This window comes from Xenopus laevis, chromosome 9_10L (genome assembly GCF_017654675.1).
Source record: "Xenopus laevis strain J_2021 chromosome 9_10L, Xenopus_laevis_v10.1, whole genome shotgun sequence".
NCBI lineage: Eukaryota > Metazoa > Chordata > Amphibia > Anura > Pipidae > Xenopus > Xenopus laevis.
In genome coordinates this window covers 125,549,603-125,576,741 of record NC_054387.1, presented here as the reverse complement: position 1 = coordinate 125,576,741, position 27,139 = coordinate 125,549,603, and the positions used below count along the sequence as shown (strand labels likewise).

Below are 27,139 nucleotides of genomic sequence, written 5' to 3'. Positions count from 1 at the left end.
TTTGTTAAAATAGGCATATAAATATTCATTTCTATATACAGCCAATCCATGGACAGTATGTACAGGCTATAGAACTTTACAGGATCAGTGTACAATGCACCATTTATTGCGTCGCTCAGCTCCCTTCCGTCCCCAAATCGCATGGCAGGAGTCATTGTCAGTTCCAAAATGGGAGGAGCCACCCATCATGGCGTCTGTCTCCTTCTCTGCTAAGTAGCGCAGTGATACCATAGGCAGCTTGGGGTTGATATGCCCCACCCACTGCAGGGCACCACAAGAACATTCATCAGGGAACGTGTTGTCATACACACTCAGGGTGGAACAGGATAGTAGCTAATGAAATGGTCCTCTAATCACTGTAGGCACTTCATTATCTCCCAGGAGTCTGTGCAGTACGATAAGATCATTGAGCACAGCCAATGAGATGAGTGCATGAGCTCACAGAGGCTATAAAGGATAGATTGGGGGTGTAGATGTAAGGTCCTGGTCCAGGTCAGAATTTTCTAGTAAGGGTCAGGTTGACCTTCTTGATGCCTTCTGATCACTGTAGACACCTCATTATCTCCCAGGAGTCTGTGCAGTACAATAAGATCACTGAGCACAGCCAATGAGATGAGTGCACATGCTCGCAGAGGCTATAAAGGATAGATTGGGGTGTAGGTGTAAGGTCCTGGCCCAGGTCAGAATTTTCTCGTGAGGGTCAGGTTGACCTTCTGGTTGCCTTCTGATCACTGTAGGCACCTCATTATCTCCCAGGAGTCTGTGCAATATGATAAGATCATTGAGCACAGTCAATTAGATGAGTGCATGAGCTCAAAAAGGCTATAAAGGATAGATGGGGGAGTGTAGGTGTAAGGTCCTTGTCCAGGTCAGAATTCTTTCTTGAGGGTCAGGTTGACCTTCTGTATTTCCTCCAACTACAGAAAGTCAGTAAACCTTGAGAAAGTCAGTAGGTCTGTAAGTTTAGACAAAGAGGTAACCTTGGGAGATGGGCAGTATCCTGAGCATGTGACACAGTACCAAGGAGTAGGACAACGTGCAATGTTCGGTCTTTCCCTCTCAGAGGTATTTCCAAAATTATATTAAAAAAAATAGTAACATTGCTCCTCATGGGCCGCCAGTCCGGCTGCTCCTCGTGGGCAGTGTCCTTCACCATCATATATTCTTGAAGAAGGAGAAGATCCTCCCTCGTTTGCTGTCCCTTCTCATGAAGGAATTCGGAGGGGTCTCTGGAACCTTCTGGGTCTCTTGCTGTTTCTGGGATTGCAGCTGCTGGTTGATCACGATCTGCATGTCGTCCTGGAAAGAGAAGGAATGGCAGCGACTGAGATGTCACACCAGGGTTTCCCTGATACTATGGTAGGGGTGTTAAAGGGGTAAGTCCACTTGGCATGAAACCTTGGCACATAGGCATTAAGTACAGTGTTAACTTTCTCCCAGGTACATCAATCCAGTCTCCTTCCAACATTAAACCAGGTTCAAAGTTCTCATCTCTGAACTTCCTGCTTCTGGGTTGCTCTCATTCCCATGGACAGGCAATGGGGTGGGGCACCAGTGAGATCATTTTAACAGGAAAACTCACAATGGCCTCATATTTTGGCCTAAACCCAGCCTCCTGCTTGTTTATGGGAAAGAGAGCAGCCAGCACTTAGGTACCCAAGTCTTATACCACAGTGACTTACCCCTTTACAATCCTTGCACCTCAACACCCCATACAGTTCTTAATACCCCCACTTACCTGCCAGGCCTCAAGCTCTTGACTCAGCATCACCTTCTGTTGGATGGTGCTCAGCAATTGGAGGTTCAGGCTCTCTTTTTCCATTTGACACCTTGCCAGCTCTTGTTCCAACTCCCCTTTCCTAAAACACAATATAAATTATATACATACATAACATACCATCCAACGTTTGAAACCCCAACATGAGACAATGTAGAACACACATTGTAGTCTGTAGCATGAACCACCCATGTCTCTCCAGATGTGAGTTACTAGAGCTCCCAAGAAGTGTACAGAGAATGGACTTCCATAACAGCTGGAGATCCAGTGGTTGATCTAATGGTTTGTCCAGTGGTCTCAGCAGTGACTACAGGTATATAGCACAACTATGCAGTCTCCAGGATCCGTATGCCTGCCACTATGTAGATGTACATCTTGGAAGCTTTGAAGTCTGCAGGACATAGTGTCCCAACGGAGAGCATGAGTAATGTATGAGGGAATACAGCCCTCAAGCATAGAGTAAATCAAGTCACTGGCCCACTACAAATGGTGTAACCAGGATTATACTAGGGGTAGGTTTAAGAGGCACATGCCCAGGGCACAACAGTGGTAGGGGGTGCCAGGACCCCATACATACACATCTGCTGCCTATCTCTGGCAGGGACAAGTACTGAGTTTTCTCCTACTACGTCAGACCTTGGTGTGCTCGGCTTTGTCCACTTACTTCATAAGAGCCTCGTCCCGGTCCAGCACAGCCTGTTTCACAGTGCTGTCTAAATTATTCTGCTTTAACAAATCCCGGAGTCTCTGCACCTCTTCTCGAAGGTCGGTGAGTTCTATATGCTGCATGGTGACCTGGAAAATGATAAAAGAAAAAATTCTATATGGTGCTTGGTGATTAGAGGTAGAAATGAGAGTTCTATATGCTTTATGGGGATCTCGATTACGGAAAAGAGTTCTTACTTAGTAAGTTAGCTTAACACACGTCCATCAAGTTCAACCTTTTAAATCTATATATAACCTGCCTAACTGCCAGTTGATCCAGAAGAAGTGAAAAAAAACAATCAAAGCCTCTCCAATTTGCCTCAGAGGGAAGAAAATTCCTTCATTGACTCCAAGATGGACCAGTCCCTGGATCAACTTGTACTATGAGCTATCTTTCATAACCCTGCATTCCCTCACTTGCTAAAAAGCCATCCAATACTTTATATGCTGCATGGTTATCAGCTGGAGAGAGGAGACATCTATATGTCCATATTCATGGGGACCTAGACATGAAATGAGAGGCCTATATGTTGCATGGGGACCAGGTGGAAAGAGGAAAGTTCTCCATGCTCTTAGCCATAAACTGTTGGATAGTGGAAAGATATTTACAAGAACTTACAAGAGGCAGGGCTCTATATATAAATCGGTGAGTTGAGGAAGGGGATAAACATATATAAATAAATGACAAGTGAGAGTGAACCCATTCTGACATTCCAGCCCTCACCTGGTCCTGTAGCCTCACAGTCTCCTCTTCGCTATCTCTGAGCAGATCCCCTTCCCTCTCTGTCAGATACGTGCCCATGCAGTCAGATGTAATACTTTGGGTCTCGACAGAATTTCTCCCCATCTACGGAGTAGCAAGAATTCATTGTTAGCAAGGTTCACCCATAAGGAGTCTTCATGGGCAAAGATGGAGGCAAGCCTGCCCAACAAAGGTATTATAGGCTTATAGGGAGCGAAAACATATGGGGTGTTGCAGTAGAAAGCAGGGAGTGCAGATAATTTGAGTATCCAACTGGGAAAGAATGCAGAAATAGAACCTGTTGCAAGCTGTATGGAGAGGGTGGGAAATAGGGCAACCCTGGGAAGGCTGGAGCAGTTACCTCATGATCCTGGCCTGCAGTGCTCTGCTGGATCTCCATGCGCAGTGAGGACTGAGTGCCACGCAGGGAGAACTGACTGTCCCTCATTTGCAGCTCATCTTGCAATTCCTTCACTTGGAGCTGCATGGTGCGATGACTGTCTCTCAGCTTCTGGGCTTCTAACTCCAACTGTTGAACCTGAAATAGATACCTTGTGAGCATCTCCCACACTCAATAACTATTCTCTTTTACCAGCATCATCCTGGCAGTGAGGCCAAGGATTATTCACAGGATACTGGTTTTGTGTACAAAGTTATACAGATGAGGCAAAGAGCCAGGTGTATGAGGGTTCATGCTGGAACCTCAAGTTCTACTGCTGGTTTTGCGGCCTCAAACTTCCACTGGCCTACCTTGTGACCCCATTTTCTTTGCCTTTACCTGCAATTGGGCCTCCATCTTCTGTCTCTGAAGTTGAAAGACACCCTCTTTCTCAGAGATCAGCTGGTTCTGCACGTTATCATTCTCATCTTGTAACTGTTTGGTCTGTGACTCCATTTCCTTTTTCTTTTCCAGCAAGAGAGCATTCTGGGATCAGAGCAAAGAAAATCTCAGAGAGGACACTCAGATGAAGTGGGCTAAAGAAATGCATTAGCCTAAAGTTTTTTCTTGCCTATGTAGGGGGAAGGTTGTTGGGTAGCTTTAGCCTTTCCTATTACTACAAGTCAAGGATGCCTGTTTGACAAACATACAGGATCCTCTACCACCTTCTATCCATAGACACAGGTTATGGCTGTTAGACATGCTTACAGGATCCACCCCTCTATTCTGACCATGGGCACAATTCATGGCTCTTTGATATGCTAAGGGAACAAGCCATGTCTTTTTATATGCCTACAGGATCCTACCCTTAATGGCTCTTTGACATGCCTACATGAACCTTCCCTTCCTTCCAACCAAAGACACAAGTCATTGATGTTTGACATGCCGACAGGAGCCTCCCCACCTTCATGACTATGGACATGGTCATGGCTACTGTCATAGCTGTTTGGCATGCCTACAGGATCGTCCCCTCCCTTTTGACTAAAGGTTATGGTGTTTGACATGCTTAGAGGAGCTTGGCCTTCCTTCTGACCATGAAGTCATGGCTCTTGGATCCTTCCCATCCTTCTAACCAAGAACACATTTCATAGCTGGTTGACATACCTACAGGAGCCTCCCCTTCCTTCTGACCAAAAACACAAGTTATGGCTGTTTACATGCCTACAAGAGGCCCCTGCCCCTTCCTTTTGACCATGAACACGACAAGTCATGGCTCTTTGATATGTTGAGAGCATGAGTAATGACGTTTTACATGCCTACAGGGCCCTCCGCTTTATAGCTCTTTGACATGCCTACAGGACCCTTCCATTCTTTCTAACCAAGGACACGTCATAACTGTTTGACATACCTATAGGTGCCTTCCTCTGACCAAAAACACAAGCTGTTTTATGTGCCTACAAGAGCCTCCTCTTCCTCTGAACCAAGGACACAAGTCATGGCTATTTGACATGCATACAGGATCTTCCACTTCAAGATCCTGTGTCTTTTCTCCTGAGTCCCAGGCTGCCTGAGTCTGACTCTCTTGCTGTAATTCTCTTTTCTGGGAACTATTTCACTTGTTTTTTTTTTACTTTTTAAAAAATATTCCATTCTAGGCCTCGCTACTGTTTACTTTCATTATGTGCATGTGCAACGAAGAATGGCTTTTGCTTACACATAGGGAGAGTAAAAAAGCCGAAAGTATAATATAACTATTTATTAAAACAAGTAAGAGAAGGAAAAAGGCTTAGTTTTCCTTTGCCTGTTGGCAAAGGGATTTTTTTAACCCTTATGTGCTAAGCAGAGAAGGAATTAACAAAAAATGTACTTTTATGCCGGAGAACGTCTGATTGGATAATCTAATGTGCATGTTAAACAGCCACAATCAGAGCCAGAATTTCAAAGCCTGAACCTCTCCAACTACAACTACATATTTTACATGTATCATCTATAAAGGCTATGTAGGATCTTACCTCACTCCGTAGGCTCTGCAGACATGGAGCAAATTGTCCTCGGCTGATGGTTAGGTCACGATTTTCTTCCCTCAATGACTTCAGCTCCATGGTAAGAGTTTGTTGTACCTGAGAAGCCTGGATGAGAAGAAGAAATAAGACACCAAGGTAGGAGGGGTGAATCTCAAAAGGTTTATGTGCCAACCTATTTACCTTCATGTTTAAATAACATAATAGATTTATATATGTGAATATTTGTGTTTATTCCTAAGAGCTGGAGCAGCCATGATTGCTCTGCCGAGGTAACCTCATCCACAGACTGTAATAAAATGGTGACCTCCAGTGGCAATATATCATGAAAAATGATGGAACTTGTATTGTGTAGTCTCATTTACTGAAGAGACACGTGACAATGTTGTTTGGAATAACCGTGCTCCCCTCATCAGACCTCACAGAGAGGAATCAGAGAGCACTGACAGGATTATGGCTTTACACAATAATAGGATTGGGAAATTCCATAAGAAGGAAGGCGGGTGGGGGACTGTGACTGCCATAAGTGGATTTGTCTGAACTGTCTCTTTAGATTTGCCATCTGCTCTGTATTCCATCTGACAGTCAGGGCAGTCTTTCTCACTCAACAAGAACACTCTCTCTCCTATGTGACTCACCTGCGCCAACTGTTCCACAAGTCTCTGGTTCTGTTCTGACAACTCTTGTGCGGCACTGGCTGACTCTCTCCCACACTCTCTCTGCTCAGACAGGAGCTGTTGCATCTGCAGTCTGGCTTCTGCTAGGTCACTTTCCAGGTCTGCCACTTGTGCTCTCCACTCACTCTCCTGTACCTCCATCTTTAGCCGCATGTCATGTTTTTCCTGCTCTATCATCTGCAAGGCAACAGTGGTTACAGACATTATGATGTCACTCATGAAATTACAGTATCTTCCTTAGCCCCTCAAATCAGTTTCTGCTACCCTCATGTACCTCTATGTATTGGAGTCAGAGTACCTGAGGAGATTGGGAGCATATAGAAACTCCATGCTGACTAGAGCTCAAAGCAGCAATGCTAACCACAGTGCCTTAACCCACCCTTGTCAACTGATGAAGGGTAGCATGTACCCTGCCCATTATTGCTTAACATTTAATTGTATATTTACAGTTCCATCCCTTCTATCTTCCAAGGCCTTTCTCAGGATTTTATGATATGATCTCCAGCATCCATCTCCTGCCTTGTTAGATGTCTTACCATCCATGGTTATAACTCACCTCTTGGGTTTCTCTCAGTTCCTCTTCTAAAGCATCTTTTGCCTTCATGAGCTGGTCATTTCTCTCCAGTAAAGCCTTCCCTAGTTCTGCCGCAAGGAGTAGATCCTTGTCCTTCCTCTCCAACACTAAGCTCAGATCTTCATCTTCATGTTCCTCTTCGTCCTCCCCCATGTATGAGGGTCTTCGCTCGATTAAGAAAGGATAGAAATGTTCCTCCATGCTTGGAGAAGTGAGTCCTCCGTTCCAACCCATACTTCCTAGATACTCCGCTCCCCCTTCATGAGATTCTGCTCCACCTGAGGTCATTAGAGGGATGAGGGGGGCTGTTGAATGGAAGGAAGAAGACTGGTTAGAAAAGGTGAGAGAGGATCAAGACAAATTCCCACTGTTTAGATTTGGACAGCCCTTCAGGAACCAAACATACAGTTATGTGGGTTTTTTGTCACCACATACACATTGGGTATATTATTTTAATATAAAAGAATGCACATAGCTGATGCAGTGAGTCATCATAAATCACACCTACCAAAAGAACACGTGAAGTATGTATTTATTTTTTTAAGAAGAGACACTGAGCGGAAATTATGCAACTCTTCATTAAATATGTAATTGCTAATTAAATGACAGGTTCATGTTTAGAAAAGTACTTACCTTATCCCTCCTTTGGCAGCAGATGGCAGACTGGACAACCCAACCGTGATGCCTGTCAATATTAAAAACAGCGTAGACTTAGAAAAGAAGAAGGAAGGATACGTTCCTGTGGTCTGCAGACTGGCTAGAGACAGTATCATATTAGATGATGAAGCACATTACAGTATATGGTCAGAAGTAATGTGACTTGGACCGACCAAATGTAGATTATACACTATACCAACTGCATCAAGTAGAAGACACAACCCAAAATAATGATGTATCTGCAGAGCTAGCCAGACTGATGCTCTACCATTGTCCCAAGGATATGTCATATGCTGGTAGCCATATTGATCATCTACAAAACAAATGAAAACAAAGTACCGCCATTCAGAAAGAGACTCTTTCCCACAGCATATGACCTGAAATGTTTGTCCCCCCCTCTCACAGCGGCAAATCCTCCAGCGTGTAATCTCCTTAGTCTGAAGCACTGGCATAGGCACAGCCCACCTTTTATAGGATTATCACGCTAAACTCTACGGTTACAAGGATATTAACTTTCACCACAAAACAGATGAGGATGATGGGATTTGTAGTTCCACAATGGGCGGTGGGACAAAATTATACGATAATATCTATATCTATCTATTTGCAATATTGCATATTATGTCCATTGGTATTTACTGGCTGTTTCAACCTTAACCTCAACAATGTGCCAGAGAAAGGGCTGATACCCAATAAGGTTTCTCAGGCTTTTCCCCTGGAGACCCAAATTAAGTTGCAGAATCAGGTCAATCCTAAACCACACAGAGCTCCAAAGTTGAGACCAAATCCATCCATGAAACAAAAAGTCACGTGACTTCCCTTCACACCCCTAATTTACATATGCAAATTTGGATTTGGTTCGGCCAAGCATGAGTATTTGGCCGAATCAGAATCTTGCTGAAAAAGGCAGAATCCTGGTTTCCGTGCATCCCTATTAAAAATCCATGAACTGTGTGATGATTTTGGTCATCAGCCTGCCCAAGACCTCCACTTTTCATGCTATTATTACGTTTAAATATTGCTGGCCCTAAATATGTTATATATTGAATAACTGACCCATTAAATGACAAGATTGAACCAGTACAGCCCGCTCTGAAAGGACCAGAGATAAGTCCACATAAAGTGGCCAGTGCCTAGGCATGAGCCCTATGTCTGATTATCTGATCCTTAGCCTAAGAACCAAGTGCTTGAATCAACTCAGGTTGGCCCACCACTGGTTGACAGACATGGCTGAAGACATCTTGAATATCATCCAACTCCAGGGTTTTCTCACTCTCAGTCTAGGTTGAAGATTCTCTAGTCTAGCTACAGAACCCAATGAAGAGGTAAATAATAATAATATCAAGCACCTAATTCCAACTAGACCAACAAATAACCCAAATTTATCTGTAGTTCACTTTATCTCACAGTTTTGTTGTTATACCTGATTTGTCAAAAACAGCCGAGAAGTCTCATTCCGTGTACTCAAAGTATCTCAGATACTGAAAGCTCCTCACAGTTTCTGTTCTTCATCGTCCTGTCTTCCTGAGCTCCATCACTGTTGTAAAAGAAACTTATTTTCATACTGGAAATTTTTTTCAAAATACAGATTATCAACATGTTCACATTGTCAGCCTCTATGGCTACATTTGTACGTATTAAAAGGTGGAGGCCACCGCTTGGAGCTACCATGCAGATCAGGCCAAAAATACATTCTCTTACAGTGTTATTATTAATAGGACTGGGATTTTCCATTGCACTGCTAATCAGTGATGAGAAGAGACTCCAGTTGCGTAGCAACTTTTTTACACCTGACTAGTGAACCATAGCTACATTTTTCCACTGTGCACTCGCCCAGAGTTTCTCAAACCAGTCTTGCTTGTAAGAATTGTAATTGACTCTCCTCATACTTCTACATATTTCGAGAAGACACGGGCGAAGACACGATTATTATATCAATCTCTAGCAGGGCTTCCTTTTGGTCAGGAGGGGCCCAATCTTTATATAGTGGAGGACTGCATAACTTATGGCCTTCAGCTTTTGGTAAACTACAACTGAGTGCACATAGGTTGGGCAGTGCGACTATCTAGCTCGTTCTCCCTAAATTCAACTGCTGTTTCTCCCCCACCCCTAATACAGTCTAGTGCATGCGCCATCACACTATGGTTGGTGCTACTCCAGTTTGGGGGGCACCCGTTGCTGCTTGGGGGTAGCAAGTTTCATTGCAGGCAAAAAAGAAACCCTACAACATTTTGTACCTGTTATTTTACCCTCTGCACCTAACCACACTATAGTAAATGAGCTTTTATGTATAAAACTATAAGAACTAGAACACTTCGAGGCATATGAAGGCATGCTGTGACATTTATACTTAGTTATGTAAAACATTCCAGAACCTCACAGTACAAAAGATTTATAGGTGCTTGTCAGAGCGTCAGCTGTCACTGTCTATGGCAGGGGTGTCCAAACTGCGGCCCGAGGGCCACATGCGGCCCAGGATGCATATGAATGCGGCCCAGTTTGAAACGCTTGGTTCCCGAGGAAATAGGAGGAGGGGGGGTTCTGCCCATTGCCCAGTTAGTAATAATAATATAATAATAAGTCTATTTAATATCCAGGTGTCCCATATTCCAGTGTATAGCTCCATCTGGTTATCCAACTGGCATTTTAGTTCTTTTCTGTATATTTCCTTTACTTTTACAAATCAAATGTGTTTTTGTGTATGTCATGTGTGGCCCCAGACAATTTAATCTTTTTCCAATGTGGCCCGGCGAGCCAAAAGTTTGGACACCCCTGGTCTATGGTCAATGATTGGTTATTTATCTCTAGGGGGAGCTTTTGCTATTTTTCCTTGGTTCATCATCTTTAGGGGGAGCTGTTCCTCGCAGATACTATTAAGATATATTCATAAATATTAGATATATTGCATAAATGGCCCACTATGTAGAAAACAATTTGCACAATGCATACCTAGGCCCAGGAATTTTTACCTTTGGGCAGGGATCCAAACAACATATTTGGGATAATATATGAACATTTTTCCAGTGGTAGTGTTGACATGCATGCTCTTTAAATCCAATCATTTTATTGGTTGCTATGGGTTACTAGACCTTAAATAAACCTTGCATCTGGAAACTGCCAGCATGGCACAGGGGTCCCATCAGCCCTAAAGCCCCCTCCCCCCAGAAAACCAAAGACAATAAGCTCTCATCAACAACTGCTAGACAGAACTGTTTGCTTCCACCCAATGCAAACTGGGAAAATATGGCGTAACCAACTTTCATATATAATTGTGATTAGGAAATGTATTTGCAGTTTCCACAACAAGAGATTTTTAAGGGGGTTATTTATTAAAATGAAAATTGATCTCATTGTCCCGATAAAAAAGGCTCGACCAAATTCCCATGCCCGATTCTGCTTTATCTATTAATAAATGAACTCAATTTAAACGGATTGATAATAAACAAGAAAAAATCGAGCGAAAACCCAAATCGTATGATTTATCTAGGCTTTTCTTACAAAAAGCTTGATTCTTCTGAGTTTTTGCCCAAAAATGATGAAAAAGCTGGATTTTTGGGCTAAACCCCCTGAAGACCATGATAACTCTGCCATTGACTTATACAGGACCTCAACAGGTCTGAGATGGTAGATTTTCCGATTCTGGCTTTTTGCAACATCTCGAAAACCCCAACCAGAAAAATTCGAGGTTTAATAAATAACCCCTAAGTATTTTTTACTTTTACCCAGCCTTAAATGTAGTGGTGTCTTTTCTCTCATTAATTCATGGGACATTCAGTGACTAATTTTAACTTCATTTCACTTTATTTACTGTTCTTTTTTCAACGACTAAACACATTCTCGCACTCTTATCTCCTACAGATAAACCAGATGTAAACATTAGGTGATGAACCTATAGGCCTCGCTCTCTATTTATAGCTGGGATTATATTTAATGTAGGTCATCACTTGTTCTGATACAGGTTTATACTAGAAACCAACAGCCCTTCTGCAAACAAACATATAGTAGAGTATATTCTTCTATTCCTGGTTTATCAAAGGGGTAAAAGTCACATCATATCTCCATAAAGTCAGTGTTGTCCAAAATAAACAGAGATAATTAGCACAGGATGGTTTTTTTTATTACGGAAAGGTGTGCCTTTAAAAACATTCCAAGTGGTGTTTCTTTTTCAAAATTGTCTAATTATGAGCCTTCCACCCCACCCCTTGCACGTGTTAGTCTCAGATTCTGACATTCTTCCAACTGAAAGACCCAACTGGCTGGAACTACAACCAATCACATTCTTACTTCTTGTAAATGAAGTCAAACAAGATGGCCGAAGCCAGAGATGAAAGGGAATTTGAAACAGCTGGGTATAAAGGAGCCAACAGAGGGCAAGATGTTAGAGTAGGACATAGGGGATGTTTTTAAAGAGATTCTTGTAAAAATCAGGAAACCTGTCAGTGTCCCTTTAATGAAGGATTATAAGAAGTTCATTATAGTGTAACTTATCAATGCGTGGTCACACAGTTCCTAAAGCAAAGCTCCCTAGTCACTAGCACATACTGATAAATGAATGTATCCTTTAGAGTTATTTATAACTGTGTCTTTGGAGTCCGAAAGATGAATCAGGCTGTTGTAGTTTCTCGTCGTACAAGAAACACCTATAACAAATGACAAAATACTTGGGTCCCATGACTGACCGTAAAAGAGAAGCTGAAACTGAAGAAGACGCTCATTGTTCAAGAGTATGTATGACCAATCAGCTTCCAAGCCTGCGCAATTTCTCATAAGCCCCGCCTCCTCTAAAACAGGTGGTATTAATAGCAGCAATTTGATAAGAAGGAATGAAACTCTCTCTTAGACCTATTGTCCTCCTTTAGTAGAGACTTTCATTGGAATTTCCCAAATGTGTCCTTTTTACTGCAAAAAAAAACCCCCTTCCCTGCATCTAAAGAGAAAACCTTCCTTCTTCTAGGGATTCCATTATGTCCTCTATAACTAATTTTATTGCTGAAGAGACTTCCCCTTGTATAACGTATTCTTGCAAAATGTTCATTTCCTCTACTCTAATGTTACTAATCCCAGCACCTCCAGCCTATGATGGTAACTAAATTCCCTTCATTCCCTTCCTTGTACTCTCCCTGCTATAATAACATAGGTTTTCTATAGAGGAAATCCCTACTGAATCCTCTGGGTCATGGTCTTCACTTATATAATATTCTAATATTCACTTATTCTCCTAGAGTCGCAGGGTATTTTCTAAAGCAGTCATAGAATAATTATTTCATCTGACATGTTACATAAGGCATTCAGTCCGGTGCAGGCCTTGGATTCCCCAGCTAACATAAAGGAATGGTCATGTATGATTCCATAAGACACAGATTTATATGCCTATAACTGATATATCATGATGGCTGAGCAATCTCCTGTTTACCATTACTCAGTATCCGTAGCACTTGATTCTATATAACATTAGAATTGTCATATTTATTTTGTACAAGCAAGCAGAAGACAAGGCCAAGCTCCGGGACATAAGGCTGAATATGCAAGCAGAAAATAAAGCCTGTCTCCAGTACATAATGGCTTATAAGCAAGCAGGGAATGAAACTGAGACCCTGAGAGCAAGCAAAACATTATGACTGAACATCAAACTATACGGCCATATAAGCAAGTAGGAAATTAGACTAACCTCCAGTCTATAAGGCCATAGAAGTAAGTATGAAACGAGACTAACCTCTAGAATATAAGCGTAGAGATTCAATAAACAGAACCATCCAAACAGAGATAAGTAAAAAGCATTTATTGTAATGACATGGCTTTGACCTCATCAAATTCCTACATTTACATGATAAGCTGATTATTATTTCTTCTGGTCTATATAGCCATATAAACAAGCAGACAATGAAACTAATTGCCCGTCTATAAGGCTACACAAGCAAGAGGAAAATAAGACTAACTTCCTGTCTATAAGGCATTATAAGCAAGCAGAAAACAAGACATCTAGTCTATAAGAGATATAAGTAAGCAGAAAATTAGACTATCCTCCAGTCTATAAGGCCATAAAAAGAAGCAGAAAACAAGACAAACCTCCAGTCTATAATTTGATATACGTAAGCAGAAAAAAAGACTAACCTCCAGTCTATAAGGTGATATAAGTAAGCAGAAAAAAAGACTAACCTCCAGTCTATAAGGTGATATAAGTAAGCAGAAAAAAAGACTAACCTCCAGTCTATAAGGCCATAAAAACAAGCAGAAAATGAGACTAACCGTCATCCTATAAGGTGATATAAGCAAGCAGAAAATGAGACTAACCTACAGTCTATAAGGCCATAAAAACAAGCAGAAAATGAGACTAACCTTGATTCTATAAGGTTATATAAGCAAGCAGAACATGAGACTAACCACCAGTCTATAAGGTGATATAAGCAAGCATAAAATGAGACTACCACCAGTCTATAAGACCATATAAGCAAGCAGAAGACAAAACTAACCTCTAGTCTATAAGGTGTTATAAGCAAGCAGAAAATTAGACTAACCTGCAGTCTATAAGGCCATAAAAACAAGCAGAAAATGAGACTAACCTCCAGTCTATAAGGTAATATAAGCAAGCAGAAAATTAGGCTAACCTTCAGTCTATAAAGTGATATAAGCAAGCAGAAAATCAGACTAATCAACAGTCTATAAGGCCCTATAATCAAGCACAAAAAGAGACTAACCTTCAGTCTATAAGGCCATATAAGTAAGCAGAAAATAAAACCAACCTCAAGTCTATACGTGTTATAAGCAAGCAGAAAATGAGACTAACCTCCCGTCTAAAAGGCCATATAAGCAAGCAAAACTAACCTCAAGTCTATATGGTGTTATAAGCAAGCAGAAAATGAGACTAACCTCCGGTCTATAAGGGTATTTAAGCAAGCAGAAAACAAGATTAACCTCCAGTCTATAAGGTGATATAAGTAAGCAGAAAATAAGGTATTATAAGTAAGCAGAAAATGAGACTAACATCCAGTCTATAAGGCCATAAAGACAAGCAGAAAATGAGACTAACCTCCAGTCTATAAGGCCATGCAAGCAAGCAGCAAACAAGGTCAATTCTCCAGTATATAATATCATACAGGAAACCTGTAAGACAGCATACGTGTGGCCTAACCTCCAATGTAAGCAAGCAGAAACTGAGACTACTCTCTGGTTTATAAGGCATATAAACAAGCAGAAAATAAGTCTAAAATGCAGTCTGTAAGGCCATGTACACAAACAGAAAACGTGATTAACCTCCAGTCTGTAAGGCCATGAAAGTATACATAAAATGAGACTAATCTCTAGTTTATAAGGCATGTAGGCAAGCAGAAAATGAGGCCAACTACACAGCATAGGGCCATGTAGGCAAACATGAGTCAAGGGCTTAAGGCACAGCACATGCAGAGCTACCTCATCACCCAGTTACATTCATGGTTCTTCATGTTTTGTATCAGTGCTGAGCCATTCTGTTGGCAGTAGGATATTAAAAACACATCTGAATGAGAGCTTTGTGTCTGTAAGTTAAAATCAAACACTGCAGCTTAAAGGAACGTGTCACTATTATTCTCCCGTCATCTACTAGTAAAGAATCCAAATTCTTTTAGGCAGCCATACAGTAAATTCTGCTGAAGGCTGATTTTTTTTCTCTCTCTCTCTCTCCTTTTAAGATCAATCACCTGTAGGGTTTAAAATTCTTCTTTCGGTGGCTTTACCCATAAATTCTTGCTCGGCCCACAGACTTCCCCTGAGGTTTAACATGATCCTCAAATATATTTACCAAGAATGTACAGGGGATAATAGAAGCCCATATTGTTCTCTACATAAAGCTCCCTGTATCACTAGCATTGCACTCTGCCAATTCATCTTTTAGTAACTCGACCCTGATGCATTGTGCTTTAAGGCTGGTGAGTTTGTGCCAATGCAAAGTGTTCATTTAGCCGTGCAATTTGCCACATTAAAAGGACAACAGAGGTGCCTTTTAGGAGAACTGCTCAAAGAGGCATCTGATCTGCTCCTTTTAATGGAAAACTATACCCCCAAAATGAACACTTAAGCAACAGATAGTTCATATCATATTAAGTGGCATATTAAAGAATCTTACCAAACTGGAATATATATTTAAGTAAATATTGCCCTTTTACATCTCTTGCCTTGAGCCACCATTTTGTGAGGGTCTGTGTGCTGCCTCAGAGATCACCTGACCAGAAATACTGCAGCTCTAACTGTAACAGGAAGAAGTGTGGAAGCAAAAGACACAACTCTGTCTGTTAATTGGCTCATGTGACCTAACATGTATGGTTTGTTTGGTATGTTTGTGAATACAGTGAATCCTACGATCCCAGGGGGCGGCCCTTATTTTTTAAAATGGCATTTTTCTATTTATGATTACCCAATGGCACATACTACTAGAAAAGTATATTATTATGAAAATGGTTTATTTAAATGAAGCAGAGTTTTACACATGAGCAGTTTTATGCAATATCTTTTTATAGAGACCTACATTGTTTGGGGGGGTATAGTTTTCCTTTAAAGGAAAGCTATACCCCCAAACAATAGGATGCGAAAAATGCAAAAATCCCGACAAATTCGTGATTTTGTTTTTATAAAATCGGACTTTTAAAATATCACAAATTTTTCGGAATTTATTAAACCCCGAGGATGGAAAAGTCCGAATTCGAAAATCCGGCATTTCGGACCTGTCGAGGTTGCATAGAAGTCAACGGGAGAAGTCCCAATGATTTTTTGATGTGCGCTGGATTTCGTGCAATACCCCGAAGTTTTCAGGCAAAAAAAGCATAACAAATTGATTTTTTTCATGCACAGCAAACTTTCAGGAAAACTTTAATAATAAATAAGAGTAAAATACCAGAACGGATTTGATCGGAATTTGTAGCAGAAAATGTTGAGATAAAATCAGACTTTGATAAATAATACCCGGGGCATGTTTACTAACATTGGAGATAATTTTCGTGATTTGTTTTTTCATAAAATCTGACTTTTAAAATATCACAAATGTTTCAGAATTTATTAAACCCTGAAAATGCAAAAGTCAGAATTCGAAAATCTGGCATCTCAGACCTTTCGAGGTTGCATAGAAGTCAATAGGACAAGTCCCAATTATTTTTTGATGTGCGCTGGATTTCGTGCAATACCCCGAAGTTTTCGGGCAAAAAAAGCACAAGAAATTGATTTTTTTCCTGCAAAGCAAATTTTCAGGAAAATGTAATAATAAATAAGAGTTAATCGGAGTTTGCAGCAGAAAATGTTGAGATAAAATCGGACTTTGATACATGTTTACTTGGAGACAACTTGGAGATAACATTGGAGATAAATATCTGTAGAGATTTCTAGAGATGTTGCCCGTAGCAACCAATCAGATCTTTGCTTTTGTTTTCTAAGTTATAGGTGGCTGTTTAAATCTAATTGCTGATTGGTTGCTATGGGGAACATCTCCAGAAAACTCTAGATATTTATCACCAGTGTTAGTAAACATGCCCCAAATATATTGCATAAGACAGCTCATGTGTAAAATCCTTCTTCATCTGAAAAAAACATTTTACATAAAATTATTCTTTTTTTACTAGCATGTGCCATTGGGCAATCGTAAATAGAAAACTGCCATATTAAGTGCTAAGGGCCGCCCCCTGAGATCCTACGACTCACGGTGCACACAAACAAACCAAGGGCACACATACAGTACATGTTAGGTCACATGAGCCAATTACAGAACAAAGTTCTGTCTTTTACTCCCACACTTCTTCCTGTTACAGTTAGAGCTGCGGTATTTCCTGTCAGGTGATCTCTAAGGCAGCACACAGACCATGACAAAATGGCGGCTCAAGGGAAAATATGTAAAAGGGCAATATATACTAATATCTATATTCCAGTTTTGGAAGATTCTTTAATAGGCCACATAATATGATAATTTACCTTTAATTCTCAATAACTCCACCTTTCTGTCACATTTGTATTTAATTAATCTGCAACTGGATTCCGTATAACAGGAGGAGAGGCAATCACAAGGTTTAACAACTGTATTCGTTACAAGGTGGGAGTGGAAAGTCACACACTTTACTCGTGGCTTCTCAACATGAAAGATTACAGTAGTGAGATATTAGCATAGAGCAGGGTGGGGCTGTAGTTTCATATGAAGCCGAAAGACAAGCTGATTGGTTAGCCTTTATGCATACTTAATAGTGCTACAGCAAACAGACAACGACTTATGGAATCCAAATTGGTCATAGTAATAAAAAATAAAACAATTGATGGCAACATTTTTTTTTTCGGGGGGGTGGGGCACCAGGCAAGGCTTCCCCTCTTCTCCACTACTATTTGTAGTGTACGATGCACATGGTTTCCCCAGCGACAGAACCATGAAAAACCTACACAAAGTGAATGTGACTTCAGGCCCTCTCATCAATCCATGGCAAAACCTAGTTTCATAATGAGAACAATTCACATGGGAATATGTATGGGCAGTGTCAGGCGTTTATAGGCGCTTCTGCTACTTCGCCCATGCACTGTTGAGAAAGGTGTTCTGCTTAATTTCCCACATGTCATCAGTCAGAGATAGAGAGAGCCACGCCTGCATATGTGCAAAGTGGAAATACTCGCATTTTCTGGCCTAACGAGACGCTCCTGCCCATTTAGATTTCAGTACTGGAATGCGGCGTCTCACTAGAACACTGCTGAGTACTGTACAAATATTGTGCATTTTGGATACTGCTAGAGGCTCCAGGTTATATTAGCTGCCCAATCCTAGTAAGCTGTTGTACAACCATACATTGCTTGGTTGTTGCTGGGGTAGTTCACCTTTGAGTTAAATTTTAGTTTGCTATAGAATGGCCAGTCCTACGCAACTTTTCAATTGGTCTTCATTTTTTCTTTACTATAGTTTTTGAATTATTTGCCTTCTTCTTCTAACTCTTTTCAGCTTTCAAATTGGCCTTCTTTTTTCCAACTCTTTTCAGCTTTCAAATTGGCCTTCTTCTTCCAAATCTTTCCAGCTTTCAAATGGGGGGGGTCACTGACCCCCCCCATTTAAAAAACAAATTTATTGTTATTACTACTTTGTATCACTCCTCTTTCTATGTGAGCCTGCTCCTATTCATATGCCAGTCTCTTATGTAAATCGATGCATGGTTGCTAGGGTCATTTGGACACTAGCAACCAGATTGCTGAAACTGTAAACTGGAGAGCCGCTGAATAAAAAGCTAAATAACTTGAAAACTACAAATAATAAATAATGAAAACCAATTGCAAATTGTCTCAGAATATCACTCTCTACATTGTACTAAAAGTGAACTCAAAGGTGAACGACCCCTTTAAGGAAACTTTGTTACTTCTATTTTCATTGCGGGTGAGGGAAAAACAGTGCGTAGTCTTTCTAAGCCTTCCCATTGGTGCAAAAATAGTCCTTTATTGTATGATCAAAGCTGTACACAAAGGGCTGAATGCAGAGAGCCGTGAAATCACAACATTCTGAAGAGAAAGAAGCGTTTGTCTGTCTGGTGACGTCGGCTGCCATTATGGAACCCTGAAGCCTTTATCTAGAAAGATTTCCCTCATGCTTCTGCCTGTCTGTGGAATTCTCTGCTGCCTCTTATCTGACTCCTGCAGCTGCACTTATGGGCCCCAGGGACCCCTACTGTAAGGGGGGCTAACTCTTAGCTTGAATTGCAATAAATCTTCATTTTTTTATATTTTTTGTAAATATAGAAATAAAGGTACGGGACCTGTTATCCAGAATGCCCGGGACCTGGGGTTTTCCGTATAACAGATCTTTCCATAATTTAGATCTTCATACCTTAAGTCTACTAGAAAATCATATAAACATTAAATAAACCCAATAGGCTGGTTTTGCCTCCAATAAGGATTAATTAGATCAAATACAGGTATGGGACCTGTTATCCAGAATGCTCAGGACCTGGGGTTTTCCCAGATAAGGGATCTTTCCGTAATTTAGATCTTCATACATGTAGGGGAAGATTTACTAAGGGTCGAATTTCGAGGGTTAAAAAACCCTCGAATTCGACCTCAAAGTAAAATCCTTCAAATTCGAATACGAATTCGAAGGATTTTAGCGCACAAGCTTCGATCGAACTATCGAATAAAAATCGTTCGATCGAACGATGAAGTGATCGATCGAAGGATTTTTATTCGACCAAAAAAACCTTAAAAAAGTGCTGGGGAAGGTCCCTATAGGCTAACACTGGACTTCGGTAGCTTTAATTTGGCGTAGTATGAAGTCTAATTTTTTTTAAAGAGACAGTACTTCGATTATCAATTGGTCGAACGATTTTTACTTTGAATCGTTCGAATCATTCAATTCGATCGAATTTGACCAATTCGATGGTCGAAGTACCCAAAAAAATTACTTCGAAATTCGAATATTTTTTTATTCGAACTATTCACTCGAGCTTAGTTAATCTGCCCCTAAGTCTACTAGAAAATCATGTAAACATGAAATAAACCCAATAGGCTGGTTTTGCTTCCAATAAGGATTAATTATATCTTAGTTGGGATCAAGTACAGGTATGAGACCTATTATCCAGAATGCTCGGGACCTGGGGTTTTCCAGATTATCGATCTTTCCATAATTTGAATCTTCATACATTAAGTCTACTAGAAAATCATATAAACATTAAATAAACCCAATAGGCTGGTTTTGCTTCCAATAAGGATTAATTATATCTTAGTTGGGATCAAGCACAAGCGACTGTTTTATTTTTACAGGCAAAAGGGAAATTTTTAAAAATTTGGATTATTTCATTATAATGGAGTCTATGGTAGATGGTCATTCTGTAATTTGGAACTTTCTGCATAATGGGTTTCCGGATAACTGATCCCATACCTGTTCCTCTAAAACTGATCACAGTCAACCTGTATTTTGGGTTAATGAGGGTCAGCGACCACCGGAAACTGAATAGCTTTTTTTAGCTGCAGAGAAGGAAGACTAATGATATAAAAGAACATGCAAAATAAACAATGGAGGTCGGGTGAAAAGTTGCTAAGAATAGGTCCGTCCCTAACAAGCGGCTGACGTCCAATGGGCGCTATTATTAGAAGAGCAAATCCGGTCCATATATTGTTTTGTCTTTCGAAAAAAAGGCTTTTATAATATCATTTCCCTGGAACGACCTTGTTTGTTTAACCATAATTTCTTTAGAAAAGAGACCACCCCACCACCTGTTTCTTTTGTTGCTATGGGTTACTAGACCCACTATCCTCTAAATCGCTGATGCTCCGCTATTCATTCTGGAAAAAGTGCTCTATAATGATGGGCAACAGAGAGGCCTGTGCCATCCATGTGTTAGCTAGGGGCCACAAAATGCTTTAGAGGGACACCTACAATGATCAGGAAATAAATACAGAGGCCCAGAATACACTGGAACACACCAGTCCTGCTTTCAGCCTGAACAAGAAAGGTCATTGAGATCAAGGAAATAGAAATGCCTGGGAATAAGGCGCCATTTACATGTGACTTTGAAGCAGTCAGTGTTATCAGCGTCATTGTCAGGGGACACTAATGGGCACAAGTGCTGCTCCTTATCTGTCATTATAAATGCCTTCCCTTTACTGCTCACCCCTATGTGCAGTCTAATCAATAACATGACCTTGCTTGCCCCACCAGCATACATATTCTTCAGCACACCACTTACTTTTCCTTTTTTCTTTAGGGTGCATTCAACTCCTCCAGCTACTTCCAAGCCTGGTTTTCATACAACGATTCCCATAGGGAGGAAGCACACCAAACATATGATTTTGCCTTTTAGGACATTTATTCAGCAGTGTTGGCACAAGCTTTCGGGGTCAACCCCTTCCTCAGGTGCAACAGACTGACACTTGCGCCTGAGGAAGGGGTTGACCCCGAAAGCTTGTGCCAACACTGCTGAATAAATGTCCTAAAAGGCAAAATCATATGTTTGGTGTGCTTCCTCCCTATGGGAATTCTTGCTTGCCCCACAACAACCATGTAGTGCCACAATTAGTAGCTTAGTAAATACCAATATCCTCATGGGTCTGTGGTGCAAGTGTCAGTCTGTGTATCTGTGGTACAAATGTCAGTCTGTGTATCTGTGGTACAAGTGTCAGTCTGTGTATCTGTGGTACAAATGTCAGTCTGTGTATCTGTGACACAAATGTCAGTCTGTGTATCTGTGGTACAAGTGTCAGTCTGTGTATCTGTGGTACAAGTGTCAGTCTGTGTATCTGTGACACAAATGTCAGTCTGTGTATCTGTGACACAAATGTCAGTCTGTGTATCTGTGGTACAAATGTCAGTCTGTGTATCTGTGACACAAATGTCAGTCTGTGTATCTGTGGTACAAGTGTCAGTCTGTGTATCTGTGGTACAAGTGTCAGTCTGTGTATCTGTGACACAAATGTCAGTCTGTGTATCTGTGACACAAATGTCAGTCTGTGTATCTGTGGTACAAATGTCAGTCTGTGTATCTGTGACACAAATGTCAGTCTGTGTATCTGTGGTACAAGTGTCAGTCTGTGTATCTGTGGTACAAATGTCAGTTTGTGTATCTGTGGTGCAAATGTCAGTCTGTGTATCTGTGGTACAAGTGTCAGTCTGTGTAATCTTGTGACACAAATCTCAGTCTGTGTATCTGTGACACAAATGTCAGTCTGTGTATCTGTGGCGCAAGTGTCAGTCTGTGTATCTGTGACACAAGTGTCAGTCTGTGTATCTGTGGTACAAATGTCAGTTTGTGTATCTGTGGTGCAAATGTCAGTCTGTGTATCTGTGACACAAATGTCAGTCTGTGTATCTGTGGTACAAGTGTCAGTCTGTGTATCTGTGACACAAATCTCAGTCTGTGTATCTGTGGCGCAAGTGTCAGTCTGTGTATCTGTGGTACAAATGTCAGTCTGTGTATCTGTGGTACAAGTGTCAGTCTGTGTATCTGTGACACAAATGTCAGTCTGTGTATCTGTGACACAAATGTCAGTCTGTGTATCTGTGGTACAAGTGTCAGTCTGTGTATCTGTGGTACAAATGTCAGTCTGTGTATCTGTGGTACAAATGTCAGTCTGTGTATCTGTGGCGCAAATGTCAGTCTGTATATCTGTGACGCAAATGTCAGTCTGTGTATCTGTGGTACAAGTGTCAGTCTGTGTATCTGTGGTACAAATGTCAGTTTGTGTATCTGTGGTGCAAAAAGTCAGTCTGTGTATCTGTGGTACAAGTGTCCCGTCTGTGTATCTGTGACACAAATGTCAGTCTGTGTATCTGTGGCGCAAATGTCAGTCTGTGTATCTGTGGACAAATGTCAGTCTGGTGTATCTGTGGTACCAAGTGTCAGTCTGTGTATCTGTGGTACAAAATGTCAGTCTGTGTATCTGTGGTACAAATCTCAGTCTGTGTATCTGTGACACAAATGTCAAATCTGTGTAATCTGTGACACAAATGTCAGTCTGGGTTGATCTTTTGGCGCAAGTGTCAGTCTGTGTATCTGTGACACAAATGTAAGTCTGGTGTATCTGTGACACAAGTGTCAGTCTGAGTAATCTGTTGGGACAATGTCAGGTTTGTGTATTGGTGGTAAAAAGTGTCAGTCTGTGTATCTGTGACACAAATGTCAGTCTGTGTATCGTGACACAAATGTCAGTCCCCGTGTATCTGTGGTACAAATGTCAGTTTGTGTATCTGTGGTGCAAATGTCCCGTCTGTGTAAACTGTGGTACAAAGTGTCAGTCTGTGTATCTGTGACACAAAAACTCATCTGTGTATCTTTTGACACAAATGTCAGTCTGTGTATCTGTGGCGCAAGTGTCAGTCTGTGTATCTGTGACACAAGTGTCAGTCTGTGTATCTGTGGTACAAATGTCAGTTTGTGTATCTGTGGTGCAAATGTCAGTCTGTGTATCTGTGACACAAATGTCAGTCTGTGTATCTGTGGTACAAGTGTCAGTCTGTGTATCTGTGACACAAATCTCAGTCTGTGTATCTGTGGCGCAAGTGTCAGTCTGTGTATCTGTGGTACAAATGTCAGTCTGTGTATCTGTGGTACAAGTGTCAGTCTGTGTATCTGTGACACAAATGTCAGTCTGTGTATCTGTGACACAAATGTCAGTCTGTGTATCTGTGGTACAAGTGTCAGTCTGTGTATCTGTGGTACAAATGTCAGTCTGTGTATCTGTGGTACAAATGTCAGTCTGTGTATCTGTGGCGCAAATGTCAGTCTGTATATCTGTGACGCAAATGTCAGTCTGTGTATCTGTGGTACAAGTGTCAGTCTGTGTATCTGTGGTACAAATGTCAGTTTGTGTATCTGTGGTGCAAATGTCAGTCTGTGTATCTGTGGTACAAGTGTCAGTCTGTGTATCTGTGACACAAATGTCAGTCTGTGTATCTGTGGCGCAAATGTCAGTCTGTGTATCTGTGACACCAAATGTCAGTCTGTGTATCTGTGTACAAGTGTCAGTCTGTGTATCTGTGGTACAAGTGTCAGTCTGTGTATCTGTGGTACAAATCTCAGTCTGTGTATCTGTGACACAAATGTCAGTCTGTGTATCTGTGACACAAATGTCAGTCTGTGTATCTGTGGTACAAGTGTCAGTCTGTGTATCTGTGGCGCAAGTGTCAGTCTGTGTATCTGTGACACAAATGTAAGTCTGTGTATCTGTGACACAAGTGTCAGTCTGTGTATCTGTGGTACAAATGTCAGTTTGTGTATCTGTGGTACAAGTGTCAGTCTGTGTATCTGTGACACAAATGTCAGTCTGTGTATCTGTGACACAAATGTCAGTCTGTGTATCTGTGACACAAATGTCAGTCTGTGTATCTGTGGTACAAGTGTCAGTCTGTGTATCTGTGGTACAAATGTCAGTCTGTGTATCTGTGGTGCAAATGTCAGTCTGTGTATCTGTGACACAAATGTCAGTCTGTGTATCTGTGGCGCAAAGTGTCAGTCTGTGTATCTGTGGTACAAATGTCAGTCTGTGTATCTGTGGTACAAGTGTCAGTCTGTGTATCTGGGGGTACAAGTGGTCAGTTGTGTATCTGTGACACAAAAGTCAGTCTGTGTATCTGTGTACAAATGTCCCGTCTGTGTATCTTTTGGCGCAAGTGTCAGTCTGTGTATCTGTTTACACAAATGTCAGTCTGTGTATCTGTTGTACAAATGTCAGTCTGTGTTCTGTTTTGGTAACAAGTTTTCAGTCTGTGTATCTGTGACACAAATGTCAGCTGTGTATCTGTGGTACAAGTGTCAGTCTGTGTATCTGTGGTAACAAGTGTCAGTCTGTGTATCTGTGACACAAAAGGTCAGTCTGTGATCTGTGGTACCAAGTGTTCAGTCTGTTGTATCTGTGGTACAAGTGTCAGTCTGTTTTATCTGGGTACAAATGTCAGTCTGTGTATCTGTGGGACCCAAATGTCAGTCTGTGTAAACTGTGGTACAAGTGTCAGTCTGTGTATCTGTTTGGTTTCAAATGTCAGTCTGTGTATCTGTGGTACAAATGTCAGTCTGTGTATCTGTGGTACAAGTGTCAGTCTGTGTATCTGTGGTACAAGTGTCAGTCTGTGTATCTGTGGTACAAATGTCAGTCTGTGTATCTGTGGTACAAATGTCAGTCTGTGTATCTGTGGTACAAGTGTCAGTCTGTGTATCTGTGGTACAAGTGTCAGTCTGTGTATCTGTGACACAAATGTCAGTCTGTGTATCTGTGGTACAAGTGTCAGTCTGTGTATCTGTGGTACAAATGTCAGTCTGTGTATCTGTGGTACAAGTGTCAGTCTGTGTATCTGTGACACAAATGTCAGTCTGTGTATCTGTGGCGCAAATGTCAGTCTGTGTATCTGTGGTACAAGTGTCAGTCTGTGTATCTGTGACACAAATGTCAGTCTGTGTATCTGTGGCGCAAATGTCAGTCTGTGTATCTGTGGTACAAATGTCAGTCTGTGTATCTGTGGTACAAGTGTCAGTCTGTGTATCTGTGGTGCAAATGCAGTTTGTTGCTACAGATCTAAAAAGCCACAGCAACCAATCAGACGTTTGCTTTCAAACAGGAGAGCGGTAAATGGGAGCTGATGAGAGTTTTGGTGATTGTGGTATAAACTGCGGTAGCTGTTGGGGGAAGGGGGGAGACTGAGGGGAGAGAAAGGCAGAGAGAGGGAAAGAGAAGGCGGGAGGAGTGTGAGGCACATAATGGGTTTGAGGGAAGAGATGTACAGGAATGAGCAGGAACAGTGAGACAAGTCAGACCGGTGTAGCCTGTCCCTGTGACTTTACACTGGTCATACTGGTACTTGTCACACACACCTGTCACTATAGCTCACAGCTCTCACCTTCCACCAATATCTATACCTGTGTGACACAAACACCTACAGCTCTTAATGGCTATCCCACTTATGTATACAGCTCTCTCTAACTGTCACCCAGCCATATCTACAGCTCTCAAGTCCAAAATTATATTCCAAAACATTCTTTCAAAGTTAAAATATATGTATATATAGCTGTCACCCAGCCATATAGCTCCATACAGCTCTCCCTAACTGTCACCCAGCCATATATACAGCTCTCCCTAACTGTCACCCAGCTATATATACAGCTCTCCCTCACTGTCACCCAGCTATATATACAGCTCTCCCTCAGTGTCACCCAGCTATATATACAGCTCTCTCTCACTGTCACCCAGCTATATATACAGCTCTCCCTTACTGTCACCCAGCTATATATACAGCTCTCCCTCACTGTCACCAAGCCATATATACAGCTCCCCTCACTATCACCCAGCCATATTTACAGCTCTTCCTGACTGTCACCCAGTCATATATACAGCTCTCCCTGACTGTCACCCAGCCATATATACAGCTCTCCCTGACTGTCACCCAGCCATATATACAGCTCCCCTCACTATCACCCAGCCATATATACAGCTCCCCTCACTATCACCCAGCCATATATACAGCTCTTCCTGACTGTCACCCAGTCATATATACAGCTCTCCCTGACTGTCACCCAGCCATATATACAGCTCTCCCTCACTGTCACCCAGTCATATATGAAGCTTTCCCTCACTGTCACCCAGCCATATATACTGCTCTCCCTGACTGTCACCCAGTCATATATACAGCTCTCCCTCACTGTCACCCAGTCATATATACAGCCCTCCCTCACTGTCACCCAGTCATTTATACAGCTCTCCCTCACTGTCACCCAGTCATATATACAGCTCTCCCTCACTGTCACCCAGTCATATATACAGCTCTCCCTCACTGTCACCCAGCCATAAATACAGCTCTCCCTCACTGTCACCCAGCCATATATCCAGCTCTCCCTGACTGTCACCCAGTCATATATACAGCTCTCCCTGACCATATATCTATCTATCCATATACAAGTATTCCTTGCTGTGTAACATAGGCATATACAGAACAGAAAAGTTGAATAAAGTATCTCTGCCAAAGTATCCCCGATATATCGAGCCCAGCACCGGTTATTATACTGTACATAGTTTTGAACTTTGCTGTCTCTCACCTGTTCAGTGCAATCTCCAGCTGCTTCTCAGGTGCTCCTGGCTGCTGTTGGCTGCGCTCTCTTTCTCTCTCTCTCTCTCTCTCTCTCTCGGTGCACTTCTGACTCTCTCCTGCCCTC

The 27,139-nt window shown here is 41.6% G+C and overlaps 1 protein-coding gene across 2 annotated transcripts; it reads right to left on the bottom strand.

Moving 5' to 3' along the window:
* bicdl2.L (BICD family like cargo adaptor 2 L homeolog) lies at positions 1 to 27,139 on the bottom strand. Of its 2 annotated transcripts, XM_018236741.2 has the most exons (12): positions 27,023 to 27,139; positions 8,956 to 9,069; positions 7,509 to 7,560; positions 6,858 to 7,180; positions 6,263 to 6,478; positions 5,616 to 5,732; positions 4,003 to 4,149; positions 3,586 to 3,762; positions 3,207 to 3,329; positions 2,442 to 2,572; positions 1,739 to 1,859; positions 1 to 1,299 (listed from the first exon to the last, which is right to left on the bottom strand). In XM_018236741.2, the coding sequence occupies exons 4-12, from the start codon at positions 7,161 to 7,163 to the stop codon at positions 1,156 to 1,158; spliced, it is 1,482 nt and encodes a 493-aa protein (XP_018092230.1). In that variant the 5' UTR covers positions 7,164 to 7,180; positions 7,509 to 7,560; positions 8,956 to 9,069; positions 27,023 to 27,139; the 3' UTR covers positions 1 to 1,155. The 2 variants fall into 2 exon arrangements, with proteins under 2 accessions (XP_018092230.1, XP_041432648.1); XM_041576714.1 differs by lacking the exons at positions 8,956 to 9,069; positions 27,023 to 27,139 and adding an exon at positions 7,872 to 7,906.